This window comes from Symphalangus syndactylus, chromosome 11 (genome assembly GCF_028878055.3).
Source record: "Symphalangus syndactylus isolate Jambi chromosome 11, NHGRI_mSymSyn1-v2.1_pri, whole genome shotgun sequence".
NCBI lineage: Eukaryota > Metazoa > Chordata > Mammalia > Primates > Hylobatidae > Symphalangus > Symphalangus syndactylus.
The window spans coordinates 121,594,190-121,617,255 of record NC_072433.2 but is presented as its reverse complement, the minus strand read 5'-3'; the positions used below and the strand labels follow the sequence as shown (position 1 = coordinate 121,617,255).

At 38.6% G+C, this 23,066-nt stretch overlaps 1 protein-coding gene across 9 annotated transcripts in view; it reads right to left on the bottom strand.

The window, feature by feature from the left end:
- The window catches only part of CNTNAP4 (contactin associated protein family member 4), a 336,779-nt gene that overhangs the window by 212,808 nt on the left and 100,905 nt on the right, over window positions 1-23,066 (bottom strand). For 8 of the 9 annotated variants that reach the window (XR_010114325.1, XM_055299622.2, XM_063612412.1 and 5 more), the window contains exon 3: window positions 2,113-2,306. Coding sequence is in view for 8 of the 9 variants with exons in the window: in XM_063612412.1 (XP_063468482.1) it covers window positions 2,113-2,306 (194 nt within the window). In the remaining variant the exon portion in view is untranslated. The remainder of the gene's footprint in view (window positions 1-2,112; window positions 2,307-23,066) is intronic. The other variant, XM_055299620.2, reaches the window with a different exon arrangement.

Here is a 23,066-nt window from a genome sequence, read left to right as displayed (position 1 = left end):
ATGCCAGGTGCTCTTACCCTTTGGGGATATTGAGACGAAAGATCGCAAGGCACAGTATTTACAGAGCTCACACTCAAGAGGGGAAGACACTCAGTAAATCAACAAATTACAGCAGAGTCTAGAAAGCAATGTTACCTTAACGGGATTATGATAGATGCCATGTTTTTACTTTTACTGGTTTGGATTAGTAAGGATATCATTCATGCCACCATTTCACCATGAGTGCCTCAACTTTAGTAAGAGTAAGCAAATAAGGTAAACGGCAGTGCCTGGGTTTGGCTTTCCCCAAGCTTGCTTAACAGAAGTACAACAATTTTCCTGATTGATCACTTTAAAAAAAAAATACATTGTAATTAACATACCTAAATATTAGCATGCATTAGCCACTACTTATCTAGCTTAAATTTCAATGCTTAATGCAAAAAAGAGCAGAAGATAATCCAAACATCTAGTTAAATAAATACCTCATTGAGTTTTTATTGTTATTGGTTCATAATTACTGTTTATTTTATCCCTAGTTTGAATGGCTTTCATGGAATTAGTTGAACCGTAATACCCAGTGTTTGGAGTTTTGGGGTGTGTGTGTATGTGTGTGTTTTGTTTTGCTTTGTTTTGTTTTTTCCTCTCACAGCTTCAAGTTGCTTTGGATTTTAAACAGCTTTTCTTACAACTGCTTATAGGCAACTTCTTCTAGTCCCACTGTTGTTCCCTCTAGAGAAAGAGCAAGGCCACTTCTCTCAATTCAATTTACATCAATAAGCATGGATTGAATGGCCACCAAGAGGTTTAAAGATACAAAGGTGAGTAAATCACAGTCCATTTCTTCAATGAGTTTATAATGTATAACAGAGTTCTATGAAGTTTCAAAAAAGAGGCAATTGACTGGTCAAAAAAAATTATCATTATGTGCCCAAATAGGCTTCCAAATTATCTATGTGCTAAGAAAGACGCTTCATTAAGTAACCCATTTTCTCTGGTTCCAGCAGCTCAGCCAGAGGGGGGAAAATAGTTCTTTGATTGCAGTACATTGTTCTTAGCCCATGTAAGATCCAAACAAATATTTTTCTGCACTAAGAAAGAAGTCTTTTCTTTGTTATCAAACAAACCTCCTTTAGGTTCTTCTTCCCTCAGGTGTTTATATGCCATATCCAGGTTTATTTATCAATCAACTACAAATATCACTCACTTTATCACAAAATGCCTCTTTCCCAGTCTCCCTCCTATAGGAGCTGCACCACTGTTCACAACACACAGCAATTTACATATTTATACACTTTACAGAGACTAGAGAAGGGTTTATAGATAAATCATATATATGCATACATGTGTATGCATATATATACATATACAACTCCACATATTATATATATAAATCCCCATATACCAGAGAAACAAACAGGGTTTCAAAAATCTCAGTTATCAGAAGAAATAAAAGGAACAAATTATTTTGACTAATTTTAAATAAAGACAATGCAGGCTGGGCTCAGTGGCTCATGCCTATAATCCCAGCACTTTGGGACACCAAGACATGTGGACTGCTTGAGGCCAGGAGTTCGAGTCCAGCCTGGCCAACATGGTGAAAGCCCGTCTCTACTAAAAACACAAAAATTAGCCGGGTGTGGTGGTGGGCGCCTATAATCCAAGCTACTCGGGAGGCTGAGGTAGGAGAATCGCTTGAACCCAGGAGGCAGAGGTTTCAGTGAGCCAAGATCACGCCACTGCACTCCAGCCTGGGTGACAGAGTGAGACTCTGTTTCAAAAATAAATAAATAAATAAAAAACAATGCAAGACTATTATGTTTTTGAACAAAAAAAATTTTTATACAAGTCTTACTTATTTCTTAGACTGCCACACTATTTAATGGACTAATAGGGTTTTTTATTTTTCAATTTTTGAGAACCCTGTAAAATAAATTTACCCTTAGTATTCTCATAAATTTACCACAAAATGTATTGGAAAATGATTATTTACCATATTTTCTCTTGGAAAATGTTTTCAATATAAGTCTGAAGATTCTGTATTTCTACTTAATTTAAGAGATCAGTAAACAAGATGCAGTACTGACTATACTTCTTTCCCCAAGAGACTATGTCTTTTGTTAAAGAACATACCCAGATGCTGTCCTCTTGGCGATATTGTTTCCAGTTCCAGCCACTATCACTGAACATCAGGAGGTAGCTGGTCACCCAGTTGGAGCTACCATATCCCCCTTGAGTGGCCACAGCGGTGACCTCCATTCTCTCTCCAAGGTCAATCTGCAACCACTGGTATTTGTTAGACACAAGTGGAGACCAGCCACCAGCTCCTTTTATTAAAAATAGAAACAGGAGAAAATTGAGAAAGGAAAGTTAGTTAAAAATCTATGTTTGTAAAGTAGAAATGCCAGTAAGACTGTATTCCTCTTTGGAACTTAAATTTCCAAAATATGAAAATTCTTATAATTGTTGAAAAATACAGAGGTAAGAATTTAGTATAATTGTATGATGTCTATGTTAATTATTTGTGTTCATTTCTAGGTTTTATAGCCTTCTAAAACTGGGAGAACTAGGGGTCTTGCTGAATATTTAAAATGTTTAATATGATAGGTGAACATTCCTGCCAACACTGGGAACTAGCATGTCTACTGCACACATGCATGACTGGGTAATGGTCTGCTCTCCTACCCCTTTGCCCAGGACTGGATGTAAGGAAGTAACTTCAAGCTATGAAGGAACTAAAGCTACGGTGGAACTAAAAATCTACTTTTGATCATGTTTAGACTTAGAGAAGGGAGTACATTGTTAAGTCTGGGAAAACAAAAATCAAGAAATAGTTCCTGCCCTCAAGATGTTTACAGTCTTTTGGGAGGGTCAGTTGTTGAAAACCACGGGTGAAACACACGTTAATGATGGGGTGTGTGCAGGAGAAAATAACAACTCTATTCAGTGGTGGGTTGGAGCTCGTTCCCAACAGTTTGTGAGAGACAATCATTAAATTTTCAGTTCTGCTTAAACATAACCATCTTTGCAATTGGCCATGATGAGAGTATTTAAACCACGGAAATCGCAAATTCTGCAAATAAGCACCAGCCCCCACCCCAGCCAGTTTACCAACACACCACTGATTCTATCCTGTATGGGAGGAGGGTGCTGGGTAAGAGGTTGGGGGAAAAGAGAACCAAGGAAATCATAGAGCAAGCTGTGCTTGATCACTCAGCAGTAAAGAATACAAGTTGTATTGTATGTTCAAGGAAGTAATGTGTGGAGCATAATTTATTGTGTTATATTTTATCCAACACACACCAAAATACTGTAGATGTCATTCTTATGTATCTTGTTAAGATGCTTCATTCTTCCAGTTTAATATAATAATTTGGGGAATTATTTTGAGAATTATTTAACATTGCTGATTATATAAGTAACATATAATCATTGTAAAAGTTATGAAATGGGTTTGACCCACTCTTGAATCCATATTTATCTAACACTTAATGTTTATTAGAGTGCCACATCAATTATATAGCACCCCAAATAAGAATGTCAGCACATTTTCTTCCCCCAATCTTTTGCTGCTCACTTTGAGGCTCTGATAATAAGTCTGGATTTTTAGATACAGATTACCATTAATTTATATACTTCTGATTCAAGCATTATTCTTGGCATACATGACCCATTTTATGAAACCTCAAGCACAAGACCTAATTCAAAGAAATGCTCAATAAATGTTTGCTCTTATGGTAGGGCGCATGCCATTGTAGGATCTGAAGGCACACACCAGTGTTGACAACTGCTTTATAAGACTTCAAGATTATTTTGATGGTGGAACACAGCATAATGTCACTCTGAGAGATGAAGGGCAGAACTCTGCTACTTACAACTACAAGCAAGAGAAGACGCCAGGCAGGACCACACATGGGGACGCACCAGAGGACAGGATAAGGGCAAACTGGAGCTGTAGGAGGCAGCTTCTGTATGACAAGCGGGGTAGGGCTAGCTAGCTAGGCTTGTGGGCTTCCTGTGAATTGGCTAATTTGAACAATTTATCTAGGAGGCACTAGGATACCCCTAGTTGTCTGGTACCTGTCCCAGCAATGATGCTTAGCGACCCCAAAGGGTGAGAACCTAATAAAGGAAGTGGTTGGAGTATGAACATAATCAGCTGCTAAGAAAGGAAAGTGACCAGTCCTGGCCGGGGTCAAAGCTGTGTCAAAGCAGCATTTTAAAAAATTGTATTACAACGAACTGCACATGTACTCCTTAATCTAAAATAAATAAGTTGAAATTCTTTTTAAACATTATGTTACAAGAAGGTCCTCTCTTGATGATATCACACTAATGACTGCTTGCATTCAGGTATAATCCCTGTTTCTTACTATACTGTCTTTAGAATTAGATACATCATTAAATTTCCATCTTTCTTAAAGTGAATCATTGTTCAAAAGTGTATTCCACTCCGTGTGTCAAAAGCACAATGCTCTTCCTCTTTTGTGGATCCAGAAATTTTTTTCATACAATTTTTGTTTATGCGTTTTGACTTTTAATTTTCTCTGTATTTGTTCTTAAATAACCTGTGATTTTTGGGTGCAGTTTCATTGTACACCAATATTATCTACCTTTATGCTTATAAAGCAGAATATGCTCATCTTTTAAGCAAGAGGGCTTGTTGCATAGACATGGTCCCTGGGTGTCTTGGGGTCGTTTGTTTAGCATGGCCCTGCTGTCCGTGAAGGGTACTTCCTACCCTCGCAGACTGTTATTTATACGGAATGTGTTCTTGAATGATCTGAAGCACACTTTAAACAGCACCCTGCCACAGATAGCTTGGGGAGTTCTTGAACTCTGTGGGAACTGCTCCTGGGGCGTTATTTTAAAATCTGAATCAATGTGGCCCGGCGCGGTGGCTCACGCTTGTAATCCCAGCACTTTGGGAGGCCGAGGCGGGCAGATCACGAGGTCAGGAGATCGAGACCACGGTGAAACCCCGTCTCTACTAAAAATACAAAAAAATTAGCCGGGCGTGGTGGCGGGCGCCTGTAGTCCCAGCTACTCGGAGAGGCTGAGGCAGGAGAATGCCATGAACCCAGGAGGCGGAGCTTGCAGTGAGCCGAGATTGCGCCACTGCACTCCAGCCTGGGCGACAGAGCAAGACTCTGTCTCAAAAAAAAAAAAAAAAAAAAAAAAATCTGAATCAATGCTTCCTCCATCCTTCATTTTTCAGGATGTGATGAAACACCATCCATCCTCCTCTACTTATTCTAATACTGTATTACTTCACATTTGCTGAGCAAGGGAGTCCTTTGTGTCAGGCACTTTGCGAAGGCCTTGTTAATTAATTCTCAGTGCCATCTACATAGTAGACGGTGCATCAGACACAAAGAGTTTGAACACTTTGCCCTCATCCATGGAGCAGGCAAGAGGCACCATGTCCCTAACTAGGACACAACAGTGTCTCTCATAGGTCAGGACGCAATGGTGGGAATCAGTGCTTCCCAGTGGATGCAGAAAAGATTCACTGATGCTGATGGAGATCAGGGAACCTCAGGATTAAGCTACCAGGCAGTAGGGTCAACTTCGCTCCTTGTAGTTAACAATGGACCGTGTCTTTGAAGTATAGGCACATGATGGACACGGCACGTGGATGAATATTTCTCTCCACTGTCCTATCTAATTTTATTGTTTCCCTCCAGACCCTGTCAAAACTTTAGAAATTGAAAGTCTTCTAGGGTCTAGTGCTAATCAAGCAACTTTAATTCTCTTATTGCTACAACTGCATATCTCTCTGTATTTTTGTCATTTTTCTTTTTTGTTTACAAGGAAAAGTTAGGAAGGGGTGAATGAAGTACCCCTAGAATGTCACCATCTCAGCCTGGAAATTCCACACTTGGAATTGCATCTGTATCAGCTAATACCTTTGAGAAAACACTGATTAGTTTCCTTCTTGCCCTTTCTAGTTAATTGTGACGGTCTAAAGCCGGAATTGAGAATATGTTTTCCTAAAATCCAGAATTTCATAGTATTTCTCTTGCATTTCCATGCCTCTACAGGCCAGTATTTTAAAAAGTGAACACATGACAGAAACGCAGCAAGGAAAAAAGAATCAGTGTGATTCTAGTGAGTTAAAATCGGATCATCAATTCTCATCAGGAGAAAGAGGAACCCCTCACTGACCGCTCCCTCTTCCCAGTGCTGCTCACAGTTACAGCTGCACCAGCCAACTTGAAACATTCACAGTTAATTGACCTTGAACATTTCAATTCCTTACCTGTGCTGAAAAGGTACTACTGGTATGCAAATTAAGCTATATCATTAACGAGGTACACTGATAAAGTAATGGAAATTCAGATGCTTCTAGGCTATACCAAGTAATTTCAGCCAGATAAGTTGGCCACAGGGAATCCAAATATCCCTACCAGGTTTTAAGCTGTGCAGCTCTGCAGATGCACGTGGTATTAGTGTGTGATAGAGTGTTAGGCTTGTTCTAATTTTAAGACAAATGCTAAATAGTAAAATGGAAGACATAAGCTAGACAGATAGACTGAGCGATAGAGATAAATTGATTATTCTTTGCAGATCTTTTTTTTTGCCAGCCTATGATGACAGCTAGTGACATGAAATGCAAATGTAACTGCAGCTGAAGTTAGACCACCAGCCGTATGGCCACCGCCAAACCACATAGCCCTCGGAAACACACTATTGTCATATTTACTTTTTTAATGGAGAAAGTGATGACTAACTGCAGCAAATTATAAACTCTGTATTACTATCAAATAAAATGTATTTATTTTGTTTATTAACAAAACCTTTTAGCTGCTAGTTAAGTGTTATTTGACCTCATGATTTTAGTATGCCAATATATTTAATATCCTAAGAAACCAATTCTTATGAAACTAAAGACCATCTTTTCTCAACCCCATCTCTTCCATGGTTAATGATAATTTAGGCACAAAACAAAAACAAGAGTCTTGCCCCCAACAGTTCATATTTGTCCCCATACTGCAGGTTTCCTTTCCCTGTTCCACTGTCCTTTCTCCTACCTTAACCTTGTTACTGAGACTTGGCATAATAGTGTCCTAAATCTATTCAAATGGGAAAATGTCTTAACTTTTCATATGACAGCCTGAAAACTCACATTTAAAAATAAAAGTTCTCCCCATTCACAAGACTCTTAAATGCTGTAGTGTTGTCATGAGAATTTTTTTTTTTTTTTTTTGAGATGGAGTCTCGCTCTGTGGCCCAGGCTGGAATGCAGTGGCGCAATCTCGGCTCACTACAAGCTCCGCCTCCCTGGTTCACGCCATTCTCCTGCCTCAGCCTCCCGAGTAGCTGGGACTACAGGCGCCCGCCACCACGCCCAGCTAATTTTTTGTATTTTTAGTAGAGACGGGGTTTCACTGTGGTCTCGATCTCCTGACCTCGTGATCTGCCCACCTCAGCCTCCCAAAGTGCTGGGATTACAAGCGTGAGCCACCACACCTGGCCGAGAATTAAATTTTAAAAGCATATGAAGTGCCTATTGATTTCTCCCACATTCAGCAAACATCAGAGTATATGGCAGTTAGTACTTTCTGAATTACAAAAATTATTATTGCTATTAGCTCCAAAGAGAGTTATGATCACAGCAAAGTTGAGCTTTGAAAAAATTTAATAACTGATTGACCACAAAACACAGCATCTCTTTTATTTGTTGCCTACCACTTTTCAACATCAGATTTCTGAGGGACTTGCTTCTGTAACATGTGTTGCTATGAATTGTAAGAAAAGCAAACTAAAAATTATCCAGTGCCTATTGTATGCTAAGCACACTACTAGAAATTGTATACATTGTATTAACTTAATTATTAAAATTATCTACTGAGATGAAGTATGCTTTAACATCTCTTTTAAAAAGAAAAAAAACAAAAATATTTACAGAGGCTAAGTAAATTTTCCCAATACTATGCAAATATTTTAGTGCAGGTGAGAAATTACTTATTTTTAATACTATTTTAATCTGTGGGAGGATGTCACTTTACAAATCACCCCATTTTTCATTCTTTACCCCTGGAGTAATTACAACTATCTTTGCCTCATACTAGTATATTTTATCCTAAGAATATGGTCAAATAATTTATTCCATGTGATTTAATTATAAATTACCTGGCTGGCTGAATTATGTTTAAGACTCATATATCCCATCTACTAAATATCACCAATATTTAGTGCTGGTCAGGGAGACACATATTAAAATTTCAGGGAAGTAAAAGGAAAAAGTGAAGAAAAAATGCTCTTAGTTGGAGCTTTAAAATATAGATAAGAATCACCTTTATCCCGTAGTAATATTAACAATGGCATGACAGACATTCCTGGTGGTCATCAGTAAAGGCGACGTGTCAACTTTATTCAAGCAGAGACTGCAGAGACAGAAGGAATTACATTTCTTCCTCGAGATTTTAAAGTGTAAAAGGACACAGATGTTCAAGGACACAAAACACAAGTGAACATAATTGAATGATGGTTCTAGCCACCATTAGGACATCTAAATTCCTAGAAAATAATTGGCTTAATTAAAATTGTCATAGGAAAGTTTCCCTCCAAGATAATTACTTTTTTTCAAATGTGATTTCATTTAGATTTCCCCAAGAGTCCAAGTTTGCCCAGATCATTTTCATCTTGACATAAAATTATAATAATGTAAGGAAATGGACAGAACGTGGTACCAATATTTGTTTGGCTCCCTTGAATGGTGTGCCGTGTCCCCAGGCCACCATTTAGAGCCTTTTAATAGCTTTGTATTTTTACCAGTGTCATTTGTTTCAGCTGGAAGAGAATATGACTCTACTGATGCTGTGTATGTTGCTGTTGGTCTGTTCTTATGTTCACATCTTGACCTTGTCTACTTTGATCACAGCGATTATTTCAGGGATGGGCGGGTGACCTTGAGCCATGACCACGAAGCAATTTCAGGATTTTGTGAGGACTACTGGAGAACAGACTCTTTTCTGCTATTAATGCTGAGAAGATAAGATACAGGCATCAAGCTGTAGGAGGTATTGTTGTGGAAAGCCTGTCTGAGTGAGGCCAAGAGAGAGAGAAGGAGAGTTGAGAAATGAAGTGAGACCAAGTTCTGAAAACAAGATCAGGACCGCTAGGTCCTGCTGTGCCTGCAGTGTTTGCCGTGCTTTCTAGTTACATAAGCCATTCGTTGGGTCCCTTACTTGTGCTGATCCTTCTCACAGTCACCGCTCTAGTAATTCTCCTCTCTCTCCTGCTTCATTATTTTTATTTTCTCTTTAATGGATAATTCCCATCAGTACACTGTTACATTAGCATGCTCTTATTTTTCTCATTTTAAAAGGAAAAAAAACTTGAGCCCATTCTATTTTTTTTTTTTTGGCTTCTTTTAATGTTAACAATGTTCAAATAATATAGGTCCACATCACTCTCCAATTTTTCTCACCCCATTCTTTCTTGGGCCAACTCCAATCAGATTTTCACACTCTGCAACTCAACTTCAACTGCTCTTGTCAAAGTCACCAAGAACTCCATGTTGCTAAATTCAGGGTTCAGCCTTCAGTCTCCTGTTCACATGGACAATATGTGGCATTTGGTACTAGTGATCACTCTCGATGCCCAAATAGACTTTGCTCACTTAGCTTCCACAAAAGCACCTTCTCTTCATTTTCTTGCTACCTAATTGTTCCTTCTCGCTCTCATTGCTGGTTTCTTCTTTTATCTCACATTTATCTTTTAAAGTTGAGACTCTCCCGGTCTCAGACCTTTGCTCTGCTTCTTTTCTCTCTGCATTCACTCCCTGTTGATCTCTCTTAGCCTGATGAATTTAAGCATTACCCACGTGTCAAAAATTCCTTCATTCATAAATCTGCCTACACCCCTTCTCTGAACCCAAGACTGGAGTATTCTATTCTACTTGATCTCTTTAACATTTCCAAAACTGATTTTCCATTCTCCCTCTGAATCCTGCTCTATTCACATCCTTTGCCAGCCCCATATAATGGTAATCTTACCCTTCCAGTTTCTCAGTACAAAAAAATAATGGAGTCACGCTTGACCCCTTTCTTTCTCTCATACCATACTACCAAACCACCAGATGATGCTGTTGGTGCTACTATATTATTAAGAATCCTGCTGTTTTTCTGCCTTCATGGATGCTCCTTTGATTCAGGCCACATTATTCAAGCCTGGATTCTTGCAACAGTCACCTAGTAAGTCTCTCTTTCTTCCTGTGCCCACTGAGACTCTATTCTCTACACAACAGGTGGGAAATATTATACCTGTGCACAAAATACTGTAATACTGGAAGAACTCTCAACTCTACAGAGTGAAAGACGAAGTTCTCACTATGCCACCTGCAATGTCCTCAATGATCTGCCCCCTTAAACCACCCCCATATCATCTCTACCTTCTCTCTTTTTCTTCTTCCCAGTTCACTGCCCTCCATTTACAATGACCTCCTTGCTGTTCTTTGAATAAACTGAACATCAGTTATTTTCCATCTCAGGAGCTTTATTAAGCTCTTGTTTCTGCCAGGAATTGCTCTTCTGTGAGACACTCTGGGCTAATACCTGTGCTGCCTAGAAGTCTTTTGCTCGAATATTACCCTCTCTCAGAGGCTTGTATCTCCTGACCTCCCCTATTTAAAATGCCTTCTGCTCCCCAATCGTACTCCCATTTGTCTTCCCCTGAACCACTTTTTCATTTTTGACAGAAATCTCCATCTTTTCATATAGCATATGATTTTTATGTAGTTTATTTAGTGTTTATGTATTATATTTATTAGAATAGAAGCTCTATGAGACCAGGGGTCTTCACCTGTTTTATTCATTGATAGACCCCAAGTGTCTAGCACATTGCTGGACACATAGTAGGTGCTTAAAAAGGTATTTACTGCATATAAGATTGAAATAAATTTGTAGTCACGTGGGTATAACGTGGTCTAAATTTATACAACCTACTGAAAAAGCTGGTACTGTACCCAAACTGAAGGCACAGAATACTTTTCTTTGATGCACAGTATTTTTTATGAAGTTTTCAAACAGAAGTTTAAGCACTCAACTGAGACACACACACACACAAGCAACCAATTGCATCACACCTACACAGCTTAATCACTTGTAAACTACATTTCAAAGATGTATGTATTGCTTTGTTTTGGAATTTTTGATACGATGAAAAACAGATGCTTTTTCACTTCAACTCCCCAACAAGGTTCTTAATTAATAATACCTCACTAAATTGTCTTCTGTTTTAGTTCTTTGCTGTCAATCAATTTTCCCTCGTGGCAAACTGGCAGACTGACTTTCAGTCTTACTTCTTATATTGCCAGACTGGACATTTCTGAAATCTTTAATAATGCAGTGCTTTGAAAAGTAAATATTTACAAGCTTTCTCTATGCAGGCATTTTAATTTGTATATTTGATTTGCAAATTTTATGACAGCCAAATTTCCCCTGGAAGGCAAGAATCAAGTTACAAATATGCCAAATTCTGTGCCTTAATTTTGTTTTTACCACAAAAAGGTTTATTTCATTCAAACTAGTATTTTTGGAAAAATGATTTTTAGCACATAATATCTGGAAATTCAGATGATAATCAGGATCTGCCCATGTTTCGCTTTCTAAGTCCATTATAATACCTTTCTGAAAGTTTTGATTTAGATCTTTTAGAGGGAGGCAGGTCATTTCAGTAAATGGCATCATGCATCGGAGAGAGCCTACTGGCAATATCCCAGAGATTTAAAAACCATTTTTCACTTCTCTATCTTCTTTTTTTTTTTTTTATCTTCCCTAGCCAGACTGAGATGATAAGCTGTCATGAGCCAAATAGTCTCATATCACTCCTTCTGGGTCAACAAACTGAAGTCACTCTCCTGTACCCAACAGACATCATTTCCACTTAATGGTAGAAAAGCCAGCATTACTAGGGCATAGTATATCAAAAAGGTAAAGCGCAAACCCAATTTCAGACATTCAATTGATTAAATCATTTACTATTTCCCCAATTAGTAAAATGCTAAAACACATTAATATAGCATTATGTTCCCAATTCATGAGATTTGTTTACCTCTGGGCTTAAGTATTTGTTGAATTCGGTCTTGAATACACGTATCTTATTGAATTACATGATTTATTTATTTATTTTAAACAACATACATTTATTTTTCACACTTCTAGAGGCTGAGAAGTCCAAGATCAAGGGGCTGGCAGATTCAGTTCCTGGTAAGGGCTTGCCCCCTGGCTTGTAGACAACTTTAATAATTTTTATTTCACAGGCAAGAAGGGACATTATTAGTGATGCATGTGATCAAGACAGCCTTAACATTGCCTTCAGCTCAACTATAGACAAGTTTCTTTCTGACTTTAAGCTCCTGACCTCCCTTTTTTTACAGCATTTACTTTATAAAACTTATGATTGTAAATTCTGTCTCTGCCCCTTGAGGTGTAAATCTTCATCCAGCCTCTTGCCAGTTTTACAATCCAGGGATATCTTTCTCAAGGACCTGGGAGCCACCCCTTTGAAATGTAATCATCAAGAAAGATAGGACTTCCATCTTCCAGGCTCTGTGGGAGGGTAGGAGCCTAACTTACATAAGATCCAATTAGCAAACACAGATGGCCTCATCACGTTGGCCAAATCCCCCCCTCCAATGTCCTCCAGTATATTTCCACCAGCTCAGCCCAGTGCTTCAACCGAATTGTTTCAATGGAATTGAGTTCAATCTCTCTCCCAATACTCTTGACCTCTGTTGCAATACTTTTGAATAGTCTTCCCTGACTGCTTCACTCAATCCAGTGCAATTTTTCTTTGACAGGAAATCACTGTTTTTTTTTTTTTATTAAAACAATGTGTTTTCCATGATTCTGCCTAACGAATCATATTCCCCAGTAACCTAACCATTCAACAGTCAGAGCCTAAGAGAAGAAGCTGAAGAGCAATGCCTAGAAGTGAATGTGGGTCTGGCTGGGAGCTAGCCAGAGGAATTCTTCCTGATAAGTGGCAATACTCAAAGACTGCTACACAACTGCTGCATCCATCAGCCAAAAGAAAGTCACAGCCAGCTTCAGGAACTCTGAATAGCCAACAAGAAGTATCATGGGGCCCAGCCAGTAAAAGGTGTCTTTGCCAAGAGACCATTCAAAGGAACAGATCGGTCACTAAATGTCACAGTGTATTATCGATAAATATCCAGCGTTAGGATCAACTCAATCAGACTCAGCAGATGTCACTGTCCTAGGTACAGAGATCCAACCAACAATCTTGTGGTAGTCACCAGCAAAATAACCAACATTAGCCAGGGGAGCCCCCATCTAATCGTGCCACGACATCATGTGAGTTCATTATATACCCACTGCAATTTTGGAAAAGAGTAGAAGCTTAGGAAATCAGAAAATCTGAGTATTTACCTAGAAGGAACTGACACAACCAAAAGAGGTGACTTTATCTAGCAGAGGCTAGGGATTTTGAGATGATCTCATATATGGTCATACATGGAAAATGTCTCTGGACTAAACAACAAATAGAATCTCTCTCATTTTGACAATACTCATAACTGTTAAAGTTTTGACAACACTGAAAAATATGGGGTATTTTGTGTTATTCCTCAACTATTAATCTAATCTTCAGAATCAGGGGTTTAGAACTGGCCCGAGAAAATAGTATCAACCAATATTTCAGATCTGAATGATTAATACACTGTAGTAGTACTATAAGATATCTCACTGTATGTGCATGAGTATTTTGTTTGGGTGCTTAACATCCCCAAATCTGCTGATACATTTACATGTCATGACTTTATAAAATGGTATGTGGATTATCAACAATAATGCTGTTTGCCTGTATATATAGGTGGTCAGAAGAATTAATGCATATATCCAATTCAAAAAGCATTTTGCCATATGTATAGCATGGGTACAGTCACATTCACATTTGAAGCAGAATCACTCCACATTCATTGGGTATCACAATGATTTTTACTATAAACTAGACAGACATAAGCAAATATATATATATATAGTATGTATTTTCACAGTTCCCAGTGTACATATACATACATACATGTTGGCTTTAACAGATACGTTCTACAATAGACTGATGGGGTGGTATGCAAAGAGAATTCAGAGTTTGAAGCTAGCAGGTACAATATTCCCCTGTGCATGCATTCAATTCTGGAAATGCTTTCAACTGCAGACCCTTTTACTACACAATGAATTGCTTCCTGTAACATCCGTGCACCCCAGCTAGTTCCATCTGGCTCCTGGCCTACAAACAAATGAGAGGAGTGAGCAAGGGTTATGATTTTATGAAAAATGTAGAGAAAAGATTTGCTATTATGAGGTTTATGTCAAAATCACGATACATTACCATTACTTTTGCGGGGGACTAACACACATTTAGATTTGTTGGCCTTATTTTTGATTATTACATGTGTTTTAAATGATTTCTTCACCTTGTCAAACAAACAAAAATGAAGTTTCAACATATTTGATTTTTTAGTATTACATTGTGTTAAAATGGGGAAGAGAAAAAATGCAAGCAAATGTAACAAACCATTGGTGGGTGATTTTTCCAATCTAGGCACTTTTATTTATTAATCTGATTTTAACCTGTGGTTATAAACTTGTAATTGTCCTTGTTGTTGTATCTCCTAACCCGAGATTTAAAACCGTTCTCAGATTACATGCTACTAGTTATTCTATATTAGAAAAAGCAGGTTTCCCTGGTTTTGCCAAGAAAGAGATCAGCCAGGGTTTTGAGGGAGCGTGACCAAGTCTATCAGGATGTGAAAGATGCACAAGTGCAGGCAGAAGAGGGAAAAAACACATCATTTTGCTCTGTTTATCTCCATCTTCTTTCTATTTGTAATGTACAATGGAAAGTTCTAAATTGTCGTTTTTGATAAGAAGAAAGTCTCACAATGCAACCTCATTTCCACTCAAACCAATGAGGACTTTCATCGGATTGTCAGGCCACCTATCATAGTTCATGGTTCCCAGTGTATATTGATCCACTGAGTCATAATAAAACAGTGCTTCCAGCTGGGAATGAGAGTTAATGCCAACATTTTCTGGATCAGAAAAGGTGGACCAAAAAAAAAAAATAGGTTGTGCTTCTGCCTAGCCAATTTCAAATTGCTTCTGGCAATACTATGAATCCTATCCACACCCTTGCGTTTTCCTGCACGCTGTTACCACAGAGAATGTGGCAGCTGAAACACGGCATCCCAGCAGAAGCAGCTCAATGCACATTTGTGATGAGAGCTACAATAATTGTGAAAAGCAAATACTTTTGATAAGCAAAATGGAGTATCTATTACTAGCATGAATTATGTTGCAGTTGTTATTGCTTTTATTATATCTGTTTTCTGAAAATTTGTAACCCACAGACAAGAATATAAAACAGGTCAGTTTGTCATTGTTTGAAACGTATGTTCAGAGTTCAGAATTTTACTTAAGAAATTAGCGATTTATGCCGAGGCGGGCAGATCACGAAGTCAGGAGATCTAGACCATCCTGGCTAACACGGTGAAACCCCGTCACTACTAAAAATACAAAAAATTAGCCAGGCATGGTTGTGGGTGCCTGTAGTCCCAGCTACTCAGGAAGCTGAGACAGGAGAATGGCGTGAACCCGGGAGGTGGAGCTTGCAGTGAGCCGAGATTGTGCCACTGCACTCCAACCTGGGCGACAGAGCAAGACTGCATCTCAAAAAAAAAAAGAAAGAAAAGAAAAGAGATTAGCAATTTATAATTTTAGGAAATATAATATTTGTAGAGTCAGCCAAACTCAATAGACAACCATAAATGTCAAAAACTTTATGTTTTCATTTAATGATGCCAGGTTTTCAACAGATGCATAACTGAGAAGAAGAATATTGTGTTGTATAATTGCCCTTTGTGAAATTTTTAAAATCCATCACTTTTGCAAAATTACATGCAAGCCTGGATGCAATATTTCTAGCATTTTATGCTCCTTTATATAAAAATGGGAGGGACAATATGACAGCCAGGGGCATTATATTTAGGGGAATTCCCAGATGATCTACACGTACAGTTTCCATAATGAATTTCTGATTTGCATGATTCTTGAGGGATGATGCTTTCAAAACAAAGGAACAGCAGCTTTTTGCTTCTGCTATGCTGACATACTGCATCTGTAGAATATCCTTCTATGTCAATAAATGAACTGAGAGAAAGCCCATCAGGAAAAACGTCTAGATCAGAAGTCATGACCAAAATTCTGTCACTTAGGGCAAGCTCCTCCTTCTGTGACTTGATAGGACATGGCAACTTTCTGGGTTTTTTCCTAAACTTCACTGACCAGCCTTTTTCGGTATCTTTCTTGGAGCTATTTTTCTTTACTTTCGCTAAAAAGCTAAAACAACTCTCATTTCCTCTTGCTTTCCATTCTCACGGAACAACATATCTCATGCTTGTGGCTACAATGATGTTTTTTTTGGCTGGTGAAGACTAAATGTATTTTTCTAGTTCTGATCTTTCCTTTGAAAGCCATATTCCAAATCCTGAATGCCTCCCATATATCTATTCAGGGACACCCTATAGATTTTTTAAACTTAACATTTCAAAAATGGATGCTTTACCTCCTGTCAAAACCAGATGGCCACATAATTCTAGCCTTCCATTCATTCGGACTGAAAATGTTAAAAATCATTTCTAATTACTCCTTTTCAGTAATACTGTATAGAAATTGCCAAATCTGGTCAGTTTTACCTTCAAAGTCATTTTCATTACAGCCTTTTCCTTGGCTTTGTCCCTACCTTAGTTTGAGTCCTTATTAGTTCAACAACTCAATTAAAAAATAATTTCACTGTTTATCAGCCTGTCACTGGGTGGGGGGCAGAATTTGTACATTTCAATGGAACACCATCTAGACATAAAATAGATTGTATTTGTCTGAGAAAAATGCATTTGCACTAGGTGAAAGGACAGGTTTAAGATCCTAAGTTAAGAGGCACAAAAAGAGGTAAAGACTCACAAAGAAAAAGTTGAGGAAGATGTCAGGGAGAGCTGGCATCTACACTTAGTACTGAAGGACTAACAGGAGTGACCTAAGAGGTGAAGAAGGAATAATGGCTTTCCCATAAAAAGAGCAGAGGCAAACTCCGGAAGTGTGAGAGGCTGTAGCACATTAAGGAGCTTCAATTTGTCCGAAGTAGTTGGAGCAAAAAAATATCAAGTGTCAGAAATTGGACTGACCGTGGAAAGATGGGACTGAAATGGCGAGCAGGAGCCAATCTTAGGTGCCATAAAGGATATACTGAACAGTGGAGAAGGGAAAATTAGCACCACTGGAGGATTCTAATGAGTACATTGCTGATTGGCAATGCAGACATATCTCCTTGATCAAATTTTAGCAGAGAGAAAAACAGTAATCTTGGGGTTGTTGTATTAATCAGAGTTAGGAGTTCTCAGGCTTGAATAAATATAATGTTCTACTAGCAGGCAAACGTCACGAAAGTGAGAAAAACAGAAGTAAGTCTCTGCCTTCCTGATGTTTGCATGCTAGAATAGGTCTTGGCACATAGGAAACTCCCTATAAATATGTATTGAATGAAGACACGAAAGCATCAGAGAAAGTTTAGTGAGGTAGAATTGACAGGACTTGGTGATAACCCATATTGGTGGGTAACCCATGAACAGTAGGCATTGGGAGCACAATCAGATGTTGGAGAGGGGTAGGGCAAAGTCCAGGGTGGTCATTTGAAAACATTCTGGGTGGTGGTGCTGAGAGTCAAGAGTCATTAGTACAAGGGAAATTTGAAAAATGTAAATTGAAGCAACAGGAAACCTGAGCCACTACAAAAGATTTAGGATAACCTGGAGTGATTTAATTTAGATTACAGGGACAGCTCTCCTTGGGTGATGAGAATGAAGGCAGCGAGGCCTGCGGGATTTGGGTAAGCATATAGGATTTGGAGGGGAACTTGGGCAACTATGTTCCTGCTTGATGGCCTTTCTTCCTAGAGATCTTTAACACATGCCTCTTAAATAACCATTCTCTTCTCACTGTTGTTTCCAGAGTTGTTTTGGTAAAAGCAGGTTGGATCGTATTTTTCCTGGTAGCAGAAGGCATCCTCTTGATGCAGCACTTAACGCAAGCCCAACCTGACAGTGGAGCCTAAGAAAACTGTACATTTTTCTATGAAACCTGTTCTCGTTCTCCACAATTTTATTTGAATTATACATGTTCCTATGCCTCTCACTAAGCCAGGACTTCCTTCCCTCAACCTCCCAGCTGCAGTTAAAATATCAACTTTCCCATGATTTAGCTTGTTACATATAAGAGCTTTGTAATATAAAAGAATACAATTTGCTTTTGTTTGTTAAATTAATAGCTAATAATCAAATCTCGTATTAGAAAGCCATGGCCATATTTGAATGGAACTTTTACCAAAACTTGTGAACTGCTCAAATGTAAAACTGAGGCTTCTCATTAGTTGAGCTGTTATTGTTCTAATATGGCCAAATTCAGAGAAATAGAAATAAATTAGATAGATTCTGAGATAACTTCAGAAGGTCAAAGGGCTGTAAGAGGTTTGTCTTTCCCATAACAAAAGTAAAATGACAGACCTTTGTAATGAGCAAAGGCGACATTTCAAAGGATCTTAAATTCTCTTTGTGTCATTTCTTTTCTAAGAAATAGTTTTGATTAATTCCCATCAATCTTTTCTGGAGTGTCTGAAATGTGTTTTGAATTCCAATGAATAAATGAGTATTTGCTGAATATTAATGTAATCTAGTATCTTAACATAAATATCTTAAAATCTAAATTAATGTGTTGTTTAGATTAAGTGTTTAAAGTTTATATTTTTCGACAATCTAAACACTATGTATAACCTATCCTAGTAGCTTTTTAAACTAGGAAGGAGGCAGAAATGAGATGTTATATGTTGAATACAGAGGGGGTGACTGCACTTTAAGACATTTCCAATTGTTAATAAACATTATAGAAGCTCAATGATCTCTGGCAGCACAAGACACTAGACAGTTATAAAATACCACCCTTTTAAAACTCTCTAAATGCCACCTTTCATAGCAAAGCATATAGAATATATCTCCCTAATTGCATATTCTGATTATAGCTTTTAGGACTAGATCACACGCAAAATTTCAAACAGAGAAACTACAGTGTACAAGGGCTTATTAATATCATTGTAATCACTACTACTACCCTCAGTTTTCATCCTAGAAGCCAAACCAAAATGTGATCAATATATTTACCAGCACATAATCAAAAGAAATGCTGGGAATGACTATGGATCTGCTGGCTATAAACAGAGATCACTTCTGTATTCTACAGTGTACTAAGGGCTTCACTGTCCTAATTTGTTTGATTTTCACAATACTCTTACACAATGGAAATTTTTGTTCCCCACCTTAAACATGAAGAGACTGAGCCAAAGGGTTGTAAAGTCACTTATGAAAGATCTGGTAAAGTCAGGCAAACCCTGAAAACAGTCTGTCTCCAGAGTCTGTTCTTCATCTCAGATCATGTCATTTCTTCCTGGAGTTCATCTTTTATGAAAGAATAAGACAGCACATCAGCAGGTGATGCAGATGACAAGAGGGACTGAAATGGAATGAGCACTTGAGAAGTTCAGGGTGTGGGCAGCACCACTGGCTGAATGGTTGGGGAAGCAGAAACATTTCACTTGGGTTCCAGGGTGGGACAATGAAAGGCCACAGTGAAGGGCTGGAGCCTTCCAAGCAGAGGAATGACATGAGGGGAAACCAATGTGAGGCACATCTTTCAGCATGGCAATAACTGGACTGAAGGGAGTGAAGGGAGTAAAAGGAATAGAGGGGGCAGGAGGAAGACAGTTGTCATCAAGGCAAGAAAGGAGAATGGAGCCAGATTGTTATGGGAAGTCAGGGACCCCAAACAGAGGGACCGGCTGAAGCCACGGCAGAAGAAATAAATTGCGAAGATTTCATGGACATTTATCAGTTCCCAGAATTAATACTTTTATAATTTCTTATGTCTGTCCTTACTGCAATCTCTGAACATCAATTGTGAAGATTTCATGGACATTTATCACTTCCCCAATCAATACTCTTATAATTTCCTATGCCAGTCTTTAATCTCTTAATCCTGTCATCTTCGTAAGCTGAGGATGTATGTCACCTCAGCATCCTGTGATGATTAACTGTACAAATTGTTTGTAAAACATGTGTGTTTGAACAATATGAAATCAGAGCACTCTGAAAAAGAATAGAACAACAGCTATCTTCAGGGAACAAGGGAAGATAAACTTAAGGTCTGACTGCCTATGGGGTCAGGCATAATAGAGCCATATTTTTCTTCTTGCAGAAAGCAAGTAGGAGAAATATCACTGAATTCTTTTCCCAGCAAGGAAGAACCCTGGGGAAGGAATGCATTCCCAGGGGAAGGTCTATGGATGGCTGCTCTGGGAGTGTCTGTCTCATGTGGTTGAAGATAAGGGATGAAATATGCCGTGGTCTCCTGCAGTACCCTCAGGCTTACCAGGATTGGGAAATTCCAGCCTGGTGAACTGTAGTCAGATCAGTCGTCTGCTCTCGAACCCTGTTTCCTGTTAACATGTTTATCAATACAATGTGTGCCCAGCGGGACATGGAACCTCATCAATAATTCTAATTTCGCCCTCTGCCTTGTGATCTTCTATTGCCCTCTGAAGCATGTGATCCCTGTGACCTACTCCCTATTAGTACACCCCTCCTCTTTTGAAATCCCTAATAAAAACTGGCTGGTTTTGCGGCTCAGGTGGGCATCACGGAAACTGCCGATATGTGATGTCACCCCTGGAGGCCCAGCTGTAAAATTTCTCTATTTGTACTCTTTCTCTTTATTTCTCAGACCGGCTGACACTTAGGAAAAGTAGAAAAGGACCTACACTGAAATACTGGGGGCTGGTTTTCCCAATACCAGATGGTAGAAAGTCTCTCATCCAAGGCTAAGGAAACCTAACTCTCAGACTTTCAGCATCCAAAAACCACTTAGGGTGTATTTGGTACACATGTTGATCACCAACTTTAGATAAATAGAAAGAATCCATCCAACATTTAAAGTGTACATAATAAATAATATTTTAAGATCACTACTAATATTCATGAATATTTCAGGTTGTTTTATGAGAAGATAGTATAGTATTTGCAATCTCGTACCAAGCTATACCCAGCTTGATAGTGGTTAGTTTTACCTGCATCGGTGGTTTCCAAAGCAAGTTGATTTAACTTCTTATTCTTGATATTAATTAAATAAAAAAATTTAATTCATGAGTACAGGTCACTGAGAAAAACAGAAGATTCTGTGGCCCTAACAGAGATTTCTGGATATTTTGATCAAAGATAGACATTGAATGAAGAAATGTCCTCCTTTAAGCAAAAAAGCAAACAACACATCAACCAACATGTCAACTCAAAAGCTGCAGGTTTAAATGTGGCAACTTGGAATATATATTCTTACCACACCTAGTTACTGTACATCATCTGGAAACAAGTTATTTAAGCTATGCTAAAGAACTTATATGTGCATTGTGAATATACACAGTAACAAATTCCTAAGTTTACTTTTTAAAGCAACAAATAATGAAGTCCTGGGAACCTGGTTCAGGTCTTTTACATCACAGTTCAATTTTTAAAATAAAGCCTAATATCTTTTATCCGACATCATTACATTTTAGCTCATGAGTGATAAGTTCCGATCAGTGGTATGCTGGTAAGTGTTTAATAACTTTTTCTTTTCGGGGAAAAGTCTTGCTTTGTAGTATTTGTCAATTCCCGTGGTGTAAATGCTCCCTCCATGGAAGATTTCAAGCTAACAACTTGAAAATGCTGCGCTGGGAAGAGATGTTCACAGTAGGCTCCCACAAGCCAGCAGATTACTGTACATATCTCTGAGATAAGCTACTTAAGCAAAGCAGTTAGAATAATATTGCAGTTATGAATTTCTCAGTTACAGCCTCAAGTGTGAAAATCTGCATCTTTTTCCCAGCCCAATCTAATTTTCTATTTTTAGTTCCTATTCTTTCTCATGTAGAAAATCAACCTAATTATCCCAGAGGAAGTCAGTCCAGTTCACAGATTACTCAGTCAATTCAGGATTATATTTATGCCACCTTCAAATTTAACATGCCTACAGGGATTTGTGTACCTTTCCATCAACCCTGGAGTTAGTCCTAGGAACAGTTGTGGTGGGGGAAGGATCACAATTCTTGGTCTTCTGCCTGGACAGTGAACAATCCTATGATAATCAAGCAGCTTCCACTCTGCTCTGTGTTGGTCTGTTTCAGGTTAAGGATGTACTTGGTCATGACATTCTGATATCTCACACCCATCCCAGGTGGGAGACCTTGCCAACAGCACTGCCTCCACCTCCTGTGCTTCTTGGTACCCCCAGCAGCTTTTAGTTCTCCTCACATGCCCTCTGGGGCTGATATGGGGTTTTTGTCACATGGCAATCTCTACATGGCAGCAAAAGAATGACTTCATGACTTCTCTTTGTTCAGGCAGTCTCTTCTCCAAGCACCTACTCTAAGCACATCTTTCACATTCAGATAACTGAATGTGACGGGAGGATTCCACACAGCCTCTCACTCTGGACTTAGTTTGAGGACAGGGCTTCGGAGAAAGTGATTCTTTACACTTGCTTGCTCATGTCTTACCCTCATCCTTCCTTTCCAAACTCTCCTTCCTCTCAGTAGGAAAGGGATAAAAGGGATGGCTTCTGCCTGTTCATTTTCCCTTTCAAATCCTTTATGTTTTAAGCCTTAAGGGTATGCAACAAGCTTTGTTCCCAAGCTGTGCAGTGATCTGCTTTCTCTTAAGCATTGAGTGACTCATGCCTGTCTGAGCTAGGTGGGAGATGAAGGGTTTGCAGGGATGTCATGTCTATTTCTACATCATCTCACACACAGAAATAGCCTCTGAGGGAATTATTATTGTCACTTAAGATGTTTTTATCTCATCCTTCCTTGCAGAAATTTATGTGCTCACCTTTCACAACATCAACCAGCATACCGTCATGCAGAAAAGCAGAATCTACTGATCACTTCACACATTACAATGAAAATAACCCACCTCACTCCACCCCATT